This window comes from Neopsephotus bourkii, unplaced genomic scaffold, assembly GCF_033783945.1.
Source record: "Neopsephotus bourkii isolate Nb327-2 ecotype Australia unplaced genomic scaffold, CSIRO-AGI_Nbou_v1 NB_196, whole genome shotgun sequence".
Taxonomy (NCBI): Eukaryota; Metazoa; Chordata; class Aves; order Psittaciformes; family Psittacidae; genus Neopsephotus; species Neopsephotus bourkii.
Genome location: NW_026900709.1, coordinates 8050878 through 8070899, shown reverse-complemented (window position 1 = coordinate 8070899; position 20022 = coordinate 8050878). Strand labels below are relative to the sequence as shown.

Below are 20022 nucleotides of genomic sequence, written 5' to 3'. Positions count from 1 at the left end.
TGGAACAAGTCCAGAGGAGGGCCACAAGGATGATCAGGGGACTGGAGCACCTCCCATATGAAGAGAGGCTGAGAAAGTTGGGGCTGTTCAGCCTGGAGAAGAGAAGGCTGCGTGGAGACCTCATAGCAGCCTTCCAGTATCTGAAGGGGGCCTATAGGGATGCTGGGGAGGTACTCTTCATTAGGGACTGTAGTGATAGGACAAGGGGTAATGGGTTAAAACTTAAACAGGGGAAGTTTAGATTGGATATAAGGAGGAAATTCTTTCCTGTTAGGGTGGTGAGGCACTGGAATAGGTTGCCCAGGGAGGTTGTGAATGCTCCATCCCTGCCAGTGTTCAAGGCCAGGTTGGACGAGGCCTTGGGTGACATGGTTTAGAGCAAGGTGTCCCTGCCCATGGCAGGGGTTTTGGAACTTGATGATCTTAAGGTCCTTTCCAACCCTAACTATTCTATGATTCTATGACTAACTCAAAATCTTGCACCACACATGAAGTGGTTTAAAGAGAAAGCAGTAGGTTCAAAACATTAGTTTCCTCTCCACTACACAGTAATTCACCATATCTGTTGGTGAGGCTCTCTTCTGGAACAAATTAGTCTGTAATCCCCATTAGTTCTTCTAAAAGCTTTGCATTTTCCTAATTAGGTTGGTGATGTTTTCTCTCCAAGACCAGAGATGCAGGGTCAGATAAAACTTCTAAAAACTGAAGCCTGCAAGACAGCTTTCTGAACTAGCTAATACAGGCACTGAGTTGTTAACGTTCACATAAGGCAACAGGCACAAACTCAAAGTCATCTTTGAGCAGTGCTAGCTATAGACAACACATGCAAAGTTAGAAGTTACCTACATGGCTACTGGTAACCCTCCTTTTGCTCCCAGTTGGAACTGCACTTCAAGGGAACAGAACACTTGGTTCTTACCTGAGCCATTTTCCTGCCGTAGAAAAGGTTTTCCATAACAAGCAGATCCAGCTTCTTTTCAGTGTTGTTTTGAGAGTTCTTATACCCAATTCGATATACCCCAAGGATTTTGGCCAGTGCTGTGGGCTTCTAATGAGGAGAAGACATGGGGTAATACCTCTGTGCACAGGCAGCCAGCAGTCAAATCCTAGAGCACTACTGTTCTGACTGTATTACAGCTTAGAAGCTCTAGCAAAATTCCCACTTTCTCTCTTAAAAATGCATTATAACAACTCATACCCACCAACATCTTCTTTTACTTAAATGAAAGGGGTTAATGGAAGCTGTTAGTAGTCTGTAAAATACAGAACACTGCTGAAAATACAAGACACTTTTTATTTTTTTAAGTACCTTCTGCTGAACTGCATTAGTGATGTAAGTGAAGTAGTGTGGAGCAAAGTCAAGGAACGACTGGACTTCCAGACGAGGCATCTGCTTCAAGATGAATCTATCATCTGTTTTAACATAAGACAGAGGCAACAGGATTACATGCAATAACTGATGTAAATTTGCAAAACCTTCTTATACCAACAACAGAAATAGCTTACAGACCCTTCCATTCAAGACTTGTTTTAAGTAAGGGCCTACAGTCAGCCACAGTTAAAAAAAAGATAAAATCCTATAAACCAACTACAGCATGTTGGATTATGAGAAACACTGTCTATATTAACCAGTTTTCTTGAATTATACTCAAGTTTTTGTGTTGTTTTTTTTTGAAGTCTACCTAAGAGTACAACCCTTCTGCTCAACTGGGGACCCTAGCTACTACTACTTAAAAACAGAACTACATTTTGCTCTCCTGCCCATACAAAGAGACAAATAATCTGGTATTAAAGACCCCAGAACTATCCACTGAACTTTCCATTTTGAATGGCCACCTCATAGCCAGCAACCTTCTGGCTAGAAATAATCAGGGATTAAACAACACACTAAGCATCACCATCCCCAATTACATTCCCATTCCCCTCTTAATTACAAAGGAGGAAGAAGCTGCATTTACCCTCAGTGACATAGAACGCAGCCCCAGATTTGCCCCCTCGTGCCTGCCAGGGCATAGAGTGAGAGAGGGATCGGATGAAGTCCTCTTCACTGCTCCCCAGTATCACTTCACGCATCTTGTGGAACTCGCCAGCATAATAAATCCGGCAGTAGAACTTGGCATTCGCATCTGAAAACTCTGCAAAACAGGTCTTCCTCAATAACAGCATGCAGTACTCACTGACTACATGAGATCACACTTAGAGATGTTACTTGTATCTAGAATAATACTGTTGTGCTAAACACCCCTCTTGTGTCTAATTGCACTTCGGAAGTTTAAATGGAAAATTACAGGAAAGTCAACCCCCTTTAGGTTAGTTCTCAGTGTATGCCACAGTAAAGTGTCAAGAGACAGACTGATTACAATAAGTAAAAACTGCATTGCTCTGCTCTTGATTTTATCTTTGTGCCCAATAAAAAGGAAAAATAATTATTAAACTTCAAGATTTCCACTACATTTGCACAAAAAAGGGAGTTTGTCAGCTTAGACTTCAGTTATTATTTATAGCTACTCACGGAGTTCCACATGGGGATTCACTAGCTGTTTCTTCTGTCCATCTCCTCCATCTACATCATCTGAAGGCATAAAGGAACCATTCAGTCAGGGTTGTTCGTTAACTACTGAGAAAGCCATGTAAGAAACTACTTGTAAACTTGCATTACAAGAAAAAAATTTTGTTTTCCAATACAGAATGAATAGTACATTGGGAACTAGACATACAGCTATAATCGTATGATACAGCTGTTCATAGGACACATCAGTACAAACTTTCTCTCTTGACTCATTTTCCATGAGCTGAAACAAGGAAAGTCAAATAGGAAGTAAGGAAGAGAGACTTGAGCTACTTAACTAGAATCAACTCAATCCAAAGGCATTCAAGTCCAGACTACTCAACATCCCTATAGTTACTGGGATTTGAGAGACCCTATTTCCGTTCTCATAAAGCAAAGCAATGTCTTTGGAAGAAACCTGCATTTCGTGCTCAAATCATTCATTTCCAATCAATGTTGAATAACCTTGGACTGTTGAAAAAGTATGAGCAGGAGTCCATTCTGGGCCTTACAAATATGAATGAGGTCTGGAAGAAGTAACGATCAAAGACTGATAACAGATTCAACAGTCTTGTACCTTGAGGCTCTGCTCCTTGGTTTTCTGCTCCCTCTTTGCCCATCTGTCCAACCTGGTAGTAGGCACTGTCAGCACCACGTAAGGTCTCCTTCTTCTGGGAAGACAGATCCGGGCTTTTCCCTCCCGTGCCACGGAAGAAAGATAAAACACTAGATGGTTTCTTTGCTACAGTGAAAAGGAATAAAAGAAGTTGACTTTGGCATTTCCACAGGCAGTTTAATAAAGCACAACTCATACAAACATTTTTCAGTCATTATTCCAGCTGAAGAAATTATGTCATTCCACTATAACTCATTTGCTAGTCTTCATGCAGTCAAGGTCCACCAGCTTAGGTGATTTAGTGTTCCAAGTAGCACTCTGGAACACTGAGTCATCTGAAAACACAGACTAAGCGTGAGTGGCTTTAACATAGTAAGAACCTCACCTCTCCATTTCAAAATATTTTAACTGCCATCTTTTTAAACAAGGCAGTGCCAAAAGAGGTCAGAATATATAATGGGTATCATAATCACACTGAACAGGCTGGACTCGAGAACAAACCATGGTCGTAACATACCAAATAACTGAATGATAACTGGATCTCATAAGAATCAGAGAAAGCCATTATGGGCACAGGCTTCAAAAAACACACACACACACACATGTTCTACATCAAGTCAACTCTAACGCTAGTCACAATTTCAACTCAGAATGCATCTTGTTTATCAACTTTCTGGGTTCTAAGAGCTAGAACCCAGGCTAGCCAGACTCAAGTCTAAGCTGATATTAGCGTCATAGATGTGATTTTGGCAAAATAGTCTTACGCTGTTCTGGTTCTGCACTGCGATTTGAAGGACCCATGTTAGCGTCAGGCAGGCGAACAGGGCTACTGCTCTTTGGTTTGCTGTCTGACATGCTGAAAGGAGAAAGAAAATAACAATTCATCAGCCCAACAAATACTGCAAACTGAGACACTATTGCTTTACTCCTGTACATTTATTTCTCCTCATGCCTAACACTAAATACTGCTAAAGGAATTTAAAGCTGTAATTCCAACTCTCAAAGTTGTCCTCCTCCACCTCCCTGAGGAAAAACCTCTCATGGCTCCATAGCAAGAGCACCATCACCAAAGGAAAGGTAAGCAGGTCAGGTAATCCCTACCATGCACACAGTCAAGAGATCAGGTGATGGAGCCAACACAGCCCCTGACATGAAATGGAAACCCAGAGACTGCAAGTACATGTCGGTTACATGAAATGCATCAGATTCCATCAGAAAGCAGAGATCCTAACAGAGGCATATTTTGAGGGCCCTTCCCCATCCTAGTTTTGGCTTATTCACTACAATCACTGTGCCTTCTCCTTAGGTACTGTAATTCCTGCATGAAACCTGTTTGACTGTAGTCCTTCTTCAGTACTGTTCTTCAGAGATGCTTTGGACAGCTCATCCAGGGCATTTCTGTACTCCTTGCAACTGAAGGGGAAAGGAAAATAAAAATTAATAATAAAAACAAATAATTAATAGCAATAAATAATACCACCACCTCCCTCAGCTGTTTTCTGGAAGACTCTGTAACACTAGCCCAAAGATTCAGAGTCAACCACAGGAAACAAAAAACACAGTAGAAAAACCCTCTCAATCTTTTCTTACAATTGGAACTTTGTTCCCTTAGAAGAGAAGCTGCTTTAGATCATACTGCACAAAATAATCCCCTTTCTTTCTCCCTCTTCCACAATTAACGAATGTGTTTTTTTAAAGTTCTGCTGCCTTGTGGCACACAAAACCTAAGATTTACTGAAGTAGCTGGTTCAGAGAACTGAGCAGTAGTAGTAAGAGCTGCTATGATCAAAGACAGACAAGGTATAGGCTGCAGTACGAATATTTAACTGTTGTTTCCTAGCTTAATTGCATTTACTCCAGGCAGAAAAGCCACGCAAAATTCAGTTTCACTTTGTTCTCTAACAATACCACGTTACAGGGAACACTACACAACTAATTCACTTTTGTGTACTAGAGTTTGGCAAGAAAAGCCTAAAATCCAGTTGCAAGTTGGGACAGCCTACTTTCCATATCTAAGTAGTAACAGGAGAGAACTCTGGCTCTGGTCAAAATTCTCAATACAGCTAAGTGAAGAAATTCTGTCATGCTTGTTTCCTAGCACTAGGATTTAAATATTCCTTGCAGCTTTTCTGTGCAAAAGTACCACACGTGTCAGATGAACAGAAAAATCACACCAGTACCTGAGAGCAAAAGCTATGATGGAGCTTGGTTCTTTCTCGCAGACTGCAATAGGTACACGCTCATGTTCATACATTAGGTAGTGCTTATCTGGGTCACTAAATGAAAATGACATAGGCAGACTGTCAGTAGATCACAGAAGTTTGTGGAAAGATAAGGTAAGTTTTGGTCAAAAACCAGGTCTCCTCACTGCACTCCCGGGCCCAAGCTGCAGGTCTCAGCACAGAACCAAGGTTCCCCATATATCAGCTTTCTCATGACACATCCATAGCTATGTGGTTAAACCTAAATGGTAGTGTGTTAGGGCAGTAAGTGCTTCAAACAAACTGCTTACACCAGAAGACTAGCTCCAAGTTAGATTAGGAGCTGCTATTTCTGCCTGAGTTTCTGTTAGATTTACTTATGTGTAGAGTCCAGTCATTAAACTTGTACCTCATTAGCCTGTGACCTCCACTAATACCCTGGGGCTAGGATTCAGAAGTTAAACTCAGGCTGCCAAATGTTAGGCTCATGTCAAACAAGAAACACTAAAAAGCATGAAGACCAAGTAGCTGAAAGATTTTCCAGCCTGTCATTTTCATATGGGAGGTAGACTTGAGGGCAAACATAGTAGCCATTGAACCTGACCTACACACAGAAAATGCCAACTGGCATCTTGGAAGACATCTGGAAGCAAAAACAAGAGGCAGACATGTGGCTTTACTAAGTGTTTGCTAAGGAAGGACATTTCTACTCCCTCTCTGCAGAAATGAAGTTAGAAGGCACCTTTCTCCCCCTTCCCCTCCCATTAAAGTTCTGAGAAGGCATGCCTGCTAGGAGGAAGAAAAACTGATAACGTATATGCACAAGGGTGGTTCATTAATAAGAAAAGCAAGTAACCTACAAGCACCTAGGGACGCAAGAAGGGACACAGAAAACCTCTTACCTTCAAGAAGCTCTATAGCTTATTTCAGAGGCAAACCCAAGTATAATGACTTAAATTACATACTGAACAAAGGAAGCATGCACAGCTCTGTCTGCCATTTGACCAGACTGCTAATTTCGTACATCCGATATATTATGCAGTACTTACAAGGGAAATGGAATGGGGTTATAGCTGTTTCCAGGCAAAAAGTTAGCCAAAATAGCTTTCATAGTAGATTTCTCCTTCACTTGGCTGTCTGTAGATCCCAGTGAGTATCCATCAAACACATCTGGAACAGAGGTAAGTTAAGTCTGCATTACAATATTAAACTCCCAGCTGTAAACTCAGGAGGAAGGCTGCAGACCAGAGAGTTTCCAGATTTGACATTTCTTAAACAGATCTCATACACTTGTGGCAGAAAAGCAAGAGAAAGAATATAAGACCATAACTGAACTATACCTTCTGAGCTGCTTGTTGTATCCTGTTCAGACAGTGCACTGGAACCTGTCACATGCTCTGATACAACTTCTGGAGAGGTGGGCAGCTGAAGATGGGTGGACCCTGTGGAGCTCTGACTTGATAAAGTAGTCAGGAAACGATCCTCTGAGAGTATAAGGACAGAAGAACACACTTTACATGTCTGTCAGAAGTTTTATTTCTTGCTCCCAGGCCAAGACATCACCAGTGTCTAGTTTTAGGAAGTTTTTACTTAGAAAGCAAGTCAGGCCACCCAGAGCAAAGGGGGGGGCAAGCTGATTAATGTGACACATATGCTTATATGTGACACCTTCAGCTCCCAAACTTTCAGTATGCCTCACAGGTAAGGGACCTCAGCATCCATAACCACTTCACAGAAGAAGTAAGAGGCATTTCCCAAATTCCATGTAGACGTTGAGTTATTTAGAAAGCCTCTGAAAGTTATTAAACTCAAGTTCAAAGCAAAGCCCTTGCTGGTTGGCTCAGTTTCATCAGTCATTCAACTTCATATTAGAAGCAGACTTCACTGTTCATAACAGTAAGATAGAAACTGGCTTATTCCCATATGAGACAATGGGGAGTCACTGTTTCTCGATAAATTATCAAATTTGGTAAGTCCCACATGTTATGTCAGGGAAAGGGTTACACCAAACTTCTGGTAGCTTAAGAATAGACAAACAAACTAACAAACAACATACCTTTATCTCCATTTTGCAGTGCTGGAGAAGCATTGCGTGGAGAAGCATCCATGCTACTGATCTAAGCAGAATGACAAAATACCAGAGTTGATGCCCAGCTCTTTACAGCTGGTATCCCTTTCTCTGTGGAACACTTGCAAAAGCAGATATACCACAACAGAGCACTCCCACCCACTTTTCTCAGCCACTGCACTGTCATTGTGTCAGCCACCACATAAAACAGCAACAGCACACCAAGATGCTTATACCTGCTACCACTGCAAGATTACACTCCTCCTCTATAAAACCTACCTGTTGCTAGATCAATGTTAAGTGTATTTTAGCATCTAACAAATATGTATTAAGTGGAAAGGACATATATGCATGCAGCAGAGCAAGTCCGGGGCCTCATGGGGCTTCTTAGTGCACCTTGCTAACATCAGAACTATTGGAAGTTCAGTCTTTCGGATGCGTGTATTTTACTGCCTTGCATTCTGGACATTTTCCTCAGAAGAGCAGCACCTCAGAGGGTGGGCACTCAGCATGTTGGCAGCTGTACCCTTAGACAGAGCTCCTGATGCAGCAGTCCAAAATAATTTATACGTCACCACAGCCAGTTCCCATGGGACACATCACAGAACAGATAAGAACCTGCAGATTCATTACCAGTTCTTCCTGTGTTCTTTGCTCTGCCTCGCCTGGTATTTATGCCTTTTCTTTTTCACAAAGGATAAGCCTGATGGGTAACTGCTAGGGACTCTAGAGGTGACTTCATTGCTATCTAGGAATATGCCTGACAATGAGTGCAGCTCTCCATTGCCAGTATTCATATTAACATTACATAAACACCATATAAAATTATCAAATCCTATTTGTACTTAGACATCCTCTGTATAATATAGCTCTTGGTTCACATCTTCAGGAAGAGACAGATATACCAACATACAAGTCAAGCTTTTACAGCTGAAAACTACATGATGTACCAAAACAAGTTTACTAAGTAAACTGAAGCCAGTCTTAAGACTATGCCATTGCTCTAAAAACCCAAATGTTTAAGTAGCTTCCAGTCTGCTACTCATACCTTGCTTTCTTCACCTTGCCTCAGTCTCCCAGGGCTGGGTGGTACTGATGGACGCTTTCTGCCTTTCTCTTGTTGGAAGAGATCCTGCAATCTAAATAAATAAATAAATAAAATAAAATACACAAAAACAAACACCCCAAAAAAATAAATGAAAAAAACAAAACAAAACACAACCACCACACAAAAACAACACAAAAGGCAAACCAAAAAGGTAATCAAAAGACAGGTTACAGCGTATTCGCGGTGAAAGGCACAAGTTATGAAGTTTCCCCATACTAGAATACAGCCAAGCATACTTGACGGGTCTGTACTGCAAATTTGATGGTTGTTAACATATGCCAAAGCTATGTATCACATGGCCAAAGACAGAATATTTTCTTCACCTCTGGAATAATTTCAGTCAATCAATTGCTTTCTCACACTCCCTTCTTTCCTCCTTTATTCAAAGGACATTTTCTCCTCTCAGATGGAGTTCTATAACACAATACTTTTATCTAGCTTCAAATGATTTTCTATTTAAATCAACCAGCTGTCTAGTCTGAACCAGTAGAGGACATTCAGCACAAGCTATGCAGAATGTGTAATGACAGCAACTGCACTACAGGGAAAGGAAGTAAAAAAGAACCTCTTCCCTCCTATAACCAACACAGTATCAGTGTTGCTCATGATTCCATGCCCTCTTACCTGTTATTCCAGGCTTGCAGCATCTCACAAAGTCCTTGTTTTTTAGCTATCAGAGACTCAAAAACAGACTGCAGCTGTTGAGGTGTGTCTAATGATGATGAAAGCAGCCTTGCTTGGATTTTCTCAGTCCAGTTTCGAAACTCACCCTCTTCCATCTGCCATAAGAAAAACTATCAGTGTTCTGTTCCCAGGGTTAACACTAGAGTGGCTTCTCCACACACTTTGCAGCCTATGATCTGCCAATACAGAAGTAGTTTATTACCTCCTTTTGGGCAAAGAGGTCTTCCATCTTCTCTTCCCTTGTTTTGCTGAAAGTATCTGTTTTCAGAGAAGCAAGGCGATCATCAACAGCAAGATATACTTGTGACACCCTGTCAACAGGGATGCAAAGAGTTAAGCTGTGACTACTTGAAATATCTTCAACATTCTTTAATGAAAGTCCAAATGTTTTTAAGGTTAGCATTTAAGAATACAAAAGACAATGTATGCCAGTCTGTACTGCAGGTTGTCACCCTGAATTTACGTAAAGAGTCTAAAAAAGGCCATTAGTATAACAGGTAAAGGTAATTAATAAGATTCCAATACCACCCTTCCTTAGAAGTATAAACACATAAATGTGTTTTAAACCATCACTTGTCCATTAAATAATGAACATTTAGCAAGTCTTATCTATACTAGCAAAAATAGCTTTATGTTCTACTTATAAAATGCCAAAAATACAAATAAGCTGAGGAAGGCATTAAAAACAAAGCTTACTTTTGAGAGAAATCTTTGAGATCCTGCAAAATAGTAACCTTTAACGGAACCTGCCGTTTGATGTAGATCTTGGGGAGTGGGACACACACTTCAAGCAACCGGATTGCAGAGTAGCTGAGAAGACAATACAATGCCTATTAACAAGATACTCCTCACATAGTACTAATTCTATACCATACTGAAGTTTGTGGCCCTTATATGAAAAGGTGCACTGTCAAGGACCAGAGTTTTCATTACTTTTAGGAGCAGTAACACCCTGTTCATTTATCTCCTAGGCAAAAACTGTAACAGACTAAATAAAAAAAACAAAATTCTGAAAGTTTGAGATTAGACATAGAAAAAGTGTTTTCTTTCTGTATCATGAAGTTAGGAATACTGCCCACCCCATCCAGGACAGTGATGGACCCAGAACGCCCTCTGGAAGCCACCACTCAACCCTGCACTTGTGGCTATACTGCAGTTGTGCTCTCCGATGCCATACTCAAAGTGAAGGACAGACTTAATGAAACCTTACTAGAGCTATATGCTATTAGAGAAAGAGAGAGAGAGAAGGAAGTTTTTAGCAGTGGACCTCACCTGAAAGATGCCACCATCTGATTATAGGAAAAATACTGGTGATAGTCATGGTGAATGGAATGACCACAAGGCTCTGCATTGGCCCTTCGAGTGTACTGGTGCCCATAGAATCTCAGCTCAAGGTATTTTGCAAATGACATAGACCAAGAATCGTTGGAAAGGGGAACAACTGGTGTCACCTGAAAAATTGAAAGCCAAGTGTCTTAATTTCATCCTTCAACCAAGATTAAGGACAAGCTAACATGGGCAGCACTCTAGTATACCTACTAAAAGAAGCACCTGGAACCCTGAAACATACTAAACAACAAAAGAGAGCATGTATGCAAAGCTAAGGCAAATACATAATTAAAATAAATCAGATAAACACCTGCTGGTTGAGATGAGGACAGGCATTAAGCTGGGGGAGTCCAAACATATCCTTGACAGCTTATATCTGATATGCTATTTCTCTGCACAGGGACAATTTCCAGCAATCGAGTCAGCAGCAGTGGTTTCAACATGTGCTTTTCCCCTGGTGATTCTTCAGCTACAAACACTCTGCAGTTTATTTCAACTTCAGCAGTGCTTGCAAGCTTAGAGTAGTCACTACTTTATACATACTTAATAGCCACAAACATATTAGTGTTTACATGAGCACACAGAAATAAAAGGTTACAGAACAGGTGTATACACAGCAGGCTTGCCTTCAGTAATTACATTAACTTCCTCCAGGTATCTTTAAATCCAACACCTATGTTTAAGACAGCGTAAGCAGGTGAATTGAGTCATCCACATGGGTAATTGAGATGTTTTGCATTTCAAGCACCGCATGAATCTTTTTTCATTAAGTCTTATTCTTCTCTCTTTGGAGGCTTTTAAGTTTTAGAATGTTTGGCTAGAGATGAGTATCCAGTTAGCAATGTTTTCTTAGCTAAATTATAGAGCAAGTTTCAGATAATACACAGTCGTACTACCTTGTGGATTTTTAAAGCAACTTCATTCCTCTAATAAAGATTTTACTTACTTTCTAATGACTACTAAAGGAAGCCTAGACATCACACTGATGCAATGCAAGACTGCCCAGTCCATACCAGACCAAAGAATACCAAGTGGGTTTAGCCAATTACTAAGCCAGTAGGTGTTCAGTGTCTGCCCTTCCCCATTCTTTTGATGCTCACATTGATTCACTGCAGGGAAAGGGACCACACTCGCCACCTCTAAGAGGACAACTCCATTTTCCACGTGTCAGAAACTGGTTTCTAGGAATACATCAGCTCCATTTAAACCTATCCTCTTAGAGCCAGGTTTGACACTTTCCCACATGACTACCTCACACAAGATGTTTCATCCTCAACAGCCCTCTCTACAAGAGGAACTTTTAGATACACGAGAATACCTGTATCAGCAACAGGCTTTGTGCTAGTTTAGCAATAGGGCCAGGGATGAGCACTTTCTCAAAAATACTGCCTTTACATACAAAGCCAGACACAACAAGAATACTAAACTGGAATGATTCTTAGGTCCACATCCTTACCTGTTTACACAGTCTGCACCAGGAGTAGGTAAGAATGGTGTGCTGGTATCCAGGGACTGGGGAGTCCAGCTCCTTTAACACAATTTGCACACAGCCTTGCCCATGAACAAAGCGACGAATGTGGTGCACCATCGGTGTTTCACAGAACATGCTGGGGCATTGGTAGGAAGGCCTTATAGAGGGAAATGGAAGGAATAATCACATGCTAGGTGCTGCTATAGAACAGATTCAACATATCCAATATGTCTTTCAGTATCACAGTACTGTTTACCTTTAGTGTGGAAGTTAGCTAAGCCTTAGTGAGAGCTGTTTCTATAGTGAATTGTGCTCATTTAGAAACAGCATGTAGGGAAATTCCCTTGCCAACAACAACCATATAGGTCTAAAAAGAAGTGACTGGATACTAGCTGCTATCACAATCTTTTTATAACGAATCGCTTTCTACCGACATACTTCCTGTAGTCCACAAAGTATGGATCAATAACCTGGAAGGGCCTGGCAACAAGTTAGAAGATAACTTTGGCAGTGTACCACAGCAAAGGCTACTGAGGTCACAGGTGTGCCAAAAAGCCTTCAAGCTAGTAATGCTTCAGCTTCCTGAAGGAAGAGGTGAGCAAAATAATGCCATATAACCTCTTTCAACAAAAAACTTGTGACCTTTCTTTGGATGGATTTCTTTTAAGTAAGGGAAGAGTGTTACAACAGAAAAATAAAAGCTTAATTGTTCATGTATCAAAGTGAAACAGGGAATTCTTCAAAAACAGAAAAAGCCTGGAAAAAAAAAATAGAGCCTCCTTGCTCATAGGAAATAAACAAACAAACAAACAAATAAATAACATTTAATTACCAAAACTATGGCAACTGAGAAGCATCCACGTTAGCACTCTGCTAGTCAGCAGCGGCAAATAAGAATTTAAAATTGGCAGCTGAGTTGCTGCTCCTCACTGATCAGCACAAGGAGAAATACTTGTTCCTCCAGAGAAGGCTGAACATTAAGAGCCTTTTGCAACAGCAAGTGGCCAAGGGAGAAAAGAGAGTAACCTTGTCATCTGAGAAACCACAGGTTGCCTATCCAGCTTCACAGCCTGCTGAGACCCTGTAGAGGGTTCTGGCAGTACTGATTATTACTGAAACATAACAACTTGCACCTCTGTCAGATGAACTAAATTACACAGTACTTCGCCAGGGCTAAAAGTGTTCTGAAGCATTTACACTAGCCACCTTCCAGATATGACAAAGCCTTACTCCGAGATGTTCAGATAACTCTAAAGAAGTAGGGTCTTTTCCAGAACTCATATGAAAGCTCAAATAGAAGCCTCAGAAGACAGTCATCAGTAGTTGCTTGTCTTGATAAATAGCTGTTTGGAATACACGCTCAGACTCTTAACTATGCCCTTAACAGTCCTGATACCTACAAGAATGTGTTAAATGAACAAATCTATCTTCATGAACTTTTAAATCTTGTTTCATAATCTGTTCCACTTCTCATTAGAGTAAGAGGGACAGAGACCAAGTGGGAAAGCAGTAGACGTAAAGCTTTTAAGTAGTGAGCACAAGTAAGTGAATTCTTAAATACAGTTCCTGTTTCACTACAGCATGATAATAAAGCAAAGGGAACAACAGATTTAATTTGTAAGCTTTACTAGGCCATAACCAGCTCTGCGGTTATCCTAAGTGCACAGGAAGTACAATCTATGAAGAAGGTGGCAGGTCAGCTATACAGAGCTACCAAAAGCTTTTCTTTTGTTTAGAATGAGATTTAGAGTAAGTTCCCCCTCACCTGAAACAGTAGCGCTCCAAAAAAATCCCTAGTGTCAGGTCATTTTTCCCATAGAACTCCATGGTCACAATCCTAAAGCAGAGAACAGAATGATTTATAGGATGGATGCTGTCACTGCTAGCTGTGCAACAGCCATTAAGCGCACAGATCAATACCCACTGCTGGCTTGTTTTCAGCCCTGTATACATTCAGGGACTCGTTTTCCCCTCCTGACTACCCTTCCTAGATCCCTGCTGTTAGGTTTGCTAATAAGGGAATCGTGAGTGCTACTAGAACAACTTGTAACTTGATACTTGAAAGTCAAATAGAATTCAACTGCACTTTTTAAGATCATGCTTAAGAATATCTAGGCACAGAAACCTAGACAGCTTGAAGCCTTGAACACTACAAGAAGATAAAAACAGCCTTAAGAAAGCCTTATTTTTCTAGCAGATGTAATAGCAACTTCTGTTTTCTTAGAACCTGAGGTGACCAAGTCACTTAAAGCATCTATCAGTTTAGGTGTCACAATTCAGACATCTCTAATAACAGTAATTTACATCCTCTTATTGTTGCTGTTTAGTGAGCTTATCACCACATTCTTTGGTTAATTCCTAAGCTTTTACAGCAACTCTAGACCTTTCCCTGTGAGAGCACCATCTCTATATTTTCAGGTAAGCTAGATGATGAAACACTTACGACTTGTTCTGTCTAGTAGAGCTAGAAGCGTGTCATAAGTTGCACACAACTAACAAATTACAGCCCCCTAAGCTAGAAACAGTTAAAGTTCTCATGCTGCTGACAATAAAATGAAAAATATAGCAATATATTCAAATGGCACTCTCAAATAATACAACCTAGAAGTATTCTGAGATTCTCCTCGGGCTTACTTTTTGGGCTTGGGTATTCTTCTGTGTTTATATACCCCAACATTTCCCCACAAAACTGCATGCAGTGCCCTCCCTACACATACATTACTCTGCAGTGAAAGGATCAACTAACTATTGGGTTTTAGGCTTGGCTTTATCATTCATGCCTTAGGGATTACAAAGGATCTATGCTCTGGATCCACCTGGCTAAGTAAGACCAAATTCTTCCGGCAACAGTTCCTGTCACAGGATGGGCACAATCTACCAAGAAGTCCTCAAAGAAATACTGCTATGAAGCAAGCACTGACCTCGACTTATATAAAAAAAGATAGCAACTGTACAGGCTGTAGAGAAGTAGTTTTCATACCAGGGGCTAACACAGGCACTTGGAGCATTGCTGGACTGAGCAGAAGAGCTACTGAAGAGAACACAGAGCCTCTGATGGTTTACTGGACTCAGGCAATCCACCTGGTAGAGAGAGGAAAAACTCATTTACCAGTTACAGACACCTCCATCTACACACAACTCCTCATGACAAAATTCTATTCCAGTAATTTTATTTAAAGATTAATCTCTGCTTGCTCCTTTGGTACTGATTAACCTTGCATATCTCTGAGCTTTAGGCAGACTTGTACCATGTATAATTGCTAACTGCAGCTTTAAAACAGCATAACTAATAAAAGCAATGCACTTATGTGCTTCTGTGGAAAGGAAGCCAAGAGAAATGTAAAATAACAGAAGTCCCAAGACAAACATCCAGAGCCTCCGAAGCACTGTGTGGTTTAGGGTACCTTGCAGTCAAAACTGCCGCAATTACTCATTCAGGCTATAGAAAGACTTTCAACTTACTGTCCTCTCTGAAGAGATTTACCATTGCTTCTGGAATGGAGCTGTTCCCCTTTCCACACCCTACAGAACTATGAAGTTACCAAATACTTTTCTTTGATCACTGAATAAATTTAAAACTGCATCAACCAGTCTGATCCAGAGCAAGGGCTAGTCTTACAGTTTGGAAGATTATGGCCTGTGAAGCTACACAGATTTACATTTAAGCACCATTAAATAGTGACTTCCACTCATAATCTTGAGGGCTGACTGGCTCAGGGAGCAGACGTTTGACTATTTCAAGGTATCAGTTCTGTTACTGTTGTTCATAGACTATTTTCATGAACAGCTTCCAGTTCAGGAAAGTCCCAATATCCTTTTCTTCACATACAAGCTGGTTACTTTCAACAGCAGTTTCCCCAAGACTTTAAATATTTTGATTACAATCACATATTCCCTTCCTTTGAATTTCCAAAGATTCCTCCCCTCCATTACAAGATTCTCCCATTTCCTCAGATCACTCAAACTTTTTACAATCAAATACTTCACTGTAATTGCAGCTTACTGCATTTTACATGACATTAAGCCCTCTGAAGATGGAAATATTATGCTTTTAGAAATCACCAATACAAGCAGCAAGAAAGCTCAGTTTCAGAAACTACTTTATGTTTGCCACCCCCCCCCCCCCCATGAACTCATTTTCATGTACAGCCAAGCTGACAGGCCATGTCATGCACGGATTCTGGGCTGACTTTGTGAATTTCTCAGGAAGCACAGTATCACAACCTCTTCCCTTTTCAGAGAAATTCTGCAGGCAGTCTCTTGTTCTGCTTTCTTATACCCCTACAACCCCTGGTCATACAGGCTTGTTTAAGTGCCCAGAGTGCTACAAGCTAAAATGCAGTTTCAACCTGGTCAAAAAACAAAAGCAATACACAAGCAAACAAAAACAAAGCCAAAAACACCCACACACCAAAAAAAAAAAAACAACCCTAATCACCAACCCAAATTCTGATTTAATGTTTAATGCCTTCTGTTATACCACACAAAACTGATGTAACCTGGGTTTTTCAGTAGCATAGCTTTGAATCTTACCTTATGAGACCATGAGGATTCACTCTGAGCCAGTCCCTTTTTGTCTTCTTCATTCCTACAGCCAGTTTTTCCAGTAGGGACACTAGACATCTCCCTACTTTGGGCAAAGGGATCTCCATTTTTCTGTAGTATCCTCCCTCCTCTGGCCCGATAATCAGCCAGCATTCTGGCCAAGCTCTGGCTATCACCTAGATGTTCTGCTATTCTAGTACTGACCAACTCGTGAGAAGGTAAGACTTGGATAGGCTTGGCTTGAATACTCCCATTCATCCCTTGTAGTCCAGAGAAATCCCGCAACAACTGTCTCTTCCTTCTGCTCTCCAGCTCTTTGTATTCCTTATTAAGAAGTGGAGACCAATAAACTTGCTCAGGGAAGTAATCCCGGGCAGGGCACCTCATGCCTTTTTCAGTCAAAAGAAATGGTTCACGGAACATCAGTACAGGAGAAATACAGAGAATTACATCTTTCAATTCCTGCTTAAATGCTGCAGAGTAAGTCTTGAGACGATCTTCAGAAGAAGTTACTTCCTCCGTGACATATAAACCAGTATCATCCTGGAGAGGATCTCTGAAGACTCTCATCTGACTCTTGGACTCCTGCAGGTCATCTGCCTGTTGAAAACACTCTAGTGTCTGGCTATCCAGAGTGACCAAGTGCTGGTCCATGCCATGGAGGGGCAACAGGGATGTTTCAGGTACTGCAGGAGGTACAGAGTTGAACACTGGAAATTGTGACTCCAATTTGTGGTGCTCTTGCTGTTTTGAAGACACCATTTCCAGTTGACTGTTCTCTTGGTCATCTCTCTCAAATAAACGTCTTTGTTCAAGCAAGCTGACCTCATCAGAGGACACAGACTCAGAGATTACAGGCAGTTTTTCAGAGGACAGTTCAATGTCTCTGACTGCTGTGCTGAAATCCTCACCATTGAAGAGGTTCTGTTGTTCACTTTCATCTCCTGGCTCCTCAATAAGGGAGTGAAAGGAGGTGTTTCTGGTCAGAGTAGGGGGCATGGCAAACTCATCCATAAGGAAAGAAATTTCCAGCTGGGAATGATAAGCCACACAGATCATGAAAATCAGAATCTCCTTCACACGGGCCAGCTCGTACTCTGCCGCACCACACAACTTGATAGTGCAACCCAGGTGCTGGGGACACCCTTCAAAGAACATCAGGGTTTTTGTCTGATCTAGAAGAAAACAAAACCAACATAGGAGTTAAGATGAGAACTATAGTTAACCTGCTCTTAGCTGTCTCACACACTGGAAAGAATAACAGACTAAGAACAAGTAATGTTGGTAGCACAATCCAGCTGCAGAAATTCACATCTTTGTGCTAAAATAACATTTTCTGCAAGCAAAACAAGCATTTGCTATAGAACTTCTCCTGTTTTGTAAAGTAAATCATCGAAAAGTCCAAGTGAAGGCCACATGGAACACGTTGGCCTAAGATCACTGCAGACTCTGCAGCAGTGAAGCAAAAAACCACTATCTTCCTAGGCACGTTTGCTCGTCATTACAAGTCATAAGCCTACATGACTTTGAGTGCAATTTAAAGGCTGGAAGTGGAAGGAGAAGAGATGCAAAGGCTGCACCTCCACAAAGACTTGCATGAACAGAATCTACTTGCGCTAGCATCACTGGGAGCCTGTCAAGCAGCATTTCTTCCTTCACAGACTTCCACTGCCAAAAAGAAGTTACAGAGGAAAAGGAACATGATTTCTCAAAGGTGCACAATGACTGGACTTGGGGTAGCATGTACAAACTGCAATGAGGAAAACTTTGACTGGATATGTTAAAGTAGGATCAGGTGATCTTCTGAGGTCCCTTCCAAGCCAGGCTGTACTGGCTCTGTTTCTATGTGGAAAAATTCCTTATGGTGAGGACAGTTAAGCAACTGAACAGGTGCCCAGACAGACTGAATTCTCTATTCTGTAGTATTTTCAGCCTAATTAAAACCTAGTGTGTCTCATCTTTGTTAGACCATGCTTTCATTTCCACAGCCAGTTCACCGTAGTTTCAAGATGTAACAAAGTAAAGAAAGATGAGTAGGAAGGATAACACTGGATCACACAAGGCACCCAACACTTTAGATCCAGTTAAGGGAAGCAAAACATTTACCCTTTCACAAACACAAGCTAAGACACGTCAAGTTTACTCACCATTGGGCAACTGGAAAACTTGCATATAAAATTTATGACAGGTTCCCAAACGTGGTTTGGTCAACAGTTGATCCATTGACATCACTAAGTCTCCTTGGGTCATTCGACTCACCCGGTCTAACACTTGCTGCAAAAAAATTGAAAGAACAGTAAGAATCTGCAGTGCAAAGAGGGCAATGGCATCTTTAGGTTGCTCTTAAAAAACAAACAAGCAAACCAATGTGACCAAGGAAACCTCTCACTGAGATGGAAACTCTGGGTTAAACTCAGTCACAAAAACACACACCTGCAATATACAAGAATCTTAGAAAAGCAGGAAATATTTCTGGTGAGAGGTAAGATTGTGCTCTTGCTTGGAGGTATCTGGATCTATTCAAGTGAAGAGTTCCAGGAGGTATAGTGTAGTCACCACAGTGCTGGCTATCAGCTCAGCCAACTCCCACAGCTGCTCTGTTTGGCTATCTGTACCCTATCCCACAAGGACAGAGAGGCTCTCCTGCAATCACTGTGGACCCATTTGCTACAAACAGGTGCTAGAGTTACCTAGAACCGAGCCAGGGTTTGCCTGTCCTGTCTTTTCAGGAGAGAAGTGCCATTAAAAGAGAGCTCAGGTTTGGTTAGAGTCAAAAATAAGATAACTCTTCAACTTCTCCTTGTAGCAAGCTCCCTGGAGAAAGCAAAGAGATCTACCACAAGACCCAGTCTGACTTTGGCTGGAAACACTCACCGGCTTGACATTGATGACCAGAGTGATACCATGCTCTAAGAGCATGTCCTGCGCAATTCGGGACACAGTCTTCTCAACAAGGACCAAATTAGGCCTGACATCAACTATCCGCTGTACATAGTTCTTCAAGAACTCCCTTTCCTGCAGACAGGAACAAAGTATGTTAAGAACAACAACAAATCCATCTTAATGTTACTTTCTCTCATGTATACACTGACCTTTCCTATAAAAACAGGGAAACCAGCTACCCAGAAACCACCATCAGTTGCCCATTGTGCACATTTCATCATCCCCACAGAACAATACTCAAATTTATCAGTAATTTGTTATACGTACTAATTGCACATAAGGATGTAGTCTGATGACAGCCTGAAGTAAGAGACTTGCAGCAGAATCCAAACATAGATACATGAACCTTATATTGTTACATAGAAAAAGTCTTCATGTTTGAAAGCTGCCAGAATTAGAGCATCCTAAACCAAAGCTGTTGCAGTTATTATGCTTTCCATCTTCAAATACATGCTAATGTTGAGTGCTGGCACTCTGCCACTACCATTCACTAAGAGTATGCCAGTGTT

General features: G+C 41.2%; 1 protein-coding gene across 5 annotated transcripts in view; it reads right to left on the bottom strand.

Annotated features, from left to right (window-relative positions):
- Nucleotides 1-20022, bottom strand: part of PIKFYVE (phosphoinositide kinase, FYVE-type zinc finger containing) — a 63083-nt gene that overhangs the window by 6613 nt on the left and 36448 nt on the right. For all 5 annotated transcript variants that reach the window (XM_061379000.1, XM_061378972.1, XM_061378980.1 and 2 more), the window contains 22 exons: nt 19445-19585; nt 18718-18844; nt 16559-17745; nt 15006-15106; nt 13791-13862; nt 12011-12182; nt 10498-10676; nt 9922-10035; nt 9428-9536; nt 9166-9320; nt 8482-8572; nt 7422-7482; nt 6706-6849; nt 6415-6535; nt 5345-5440; nt 4494-4577; nt 3929-4020; nt 3126-3290; nt 2513-2572; nt 1959-2135; nt 1310-1413; nt 920-1048 (listed from right to left, as the gene is read on the bottom strand). In XM_061379000.1, coding sequence (XP_061234984.1) covers nt 920-1048; nt 1310-1413; nt 1959-2135; nt 2513-2572; nt 3126-3290; nt 3929-4020; nt 4494-4577; nt 5345-5440; nt 6415-6535; nt 6706-6849; nt 7422-7482; nt 8482-8572; nt 9166-9320; nt 9428-9536; nt 9922-10035; nt 10498-10676; nt 12011-12182; nt 13791-13862; nt 15006-15106; nt 16559-17745; nt 18718-18844; nt 19445-19585 — 3681 coding nt within the window. The remainder of the gene's footprint in view (nt 1-919; nt 1049-1309; nt 1414-1958; nt 2136-2512; nt 2573-3125; nt 3291-3928; nt 4021-4493; nt 4578-5344; nt 5441-6414; nt 6536-6705; nt 6850-7421; nt 7483-8481; nt 8573-9165; nt 9321-9427; nt 9537-9921; nt 10036-10497; nt 10677-12010; nt 12183-13790; nt 13863-15005; nt 15107-16558; nt 17746-18717; nt 18845-19444; nt 19586-20022) is intronic.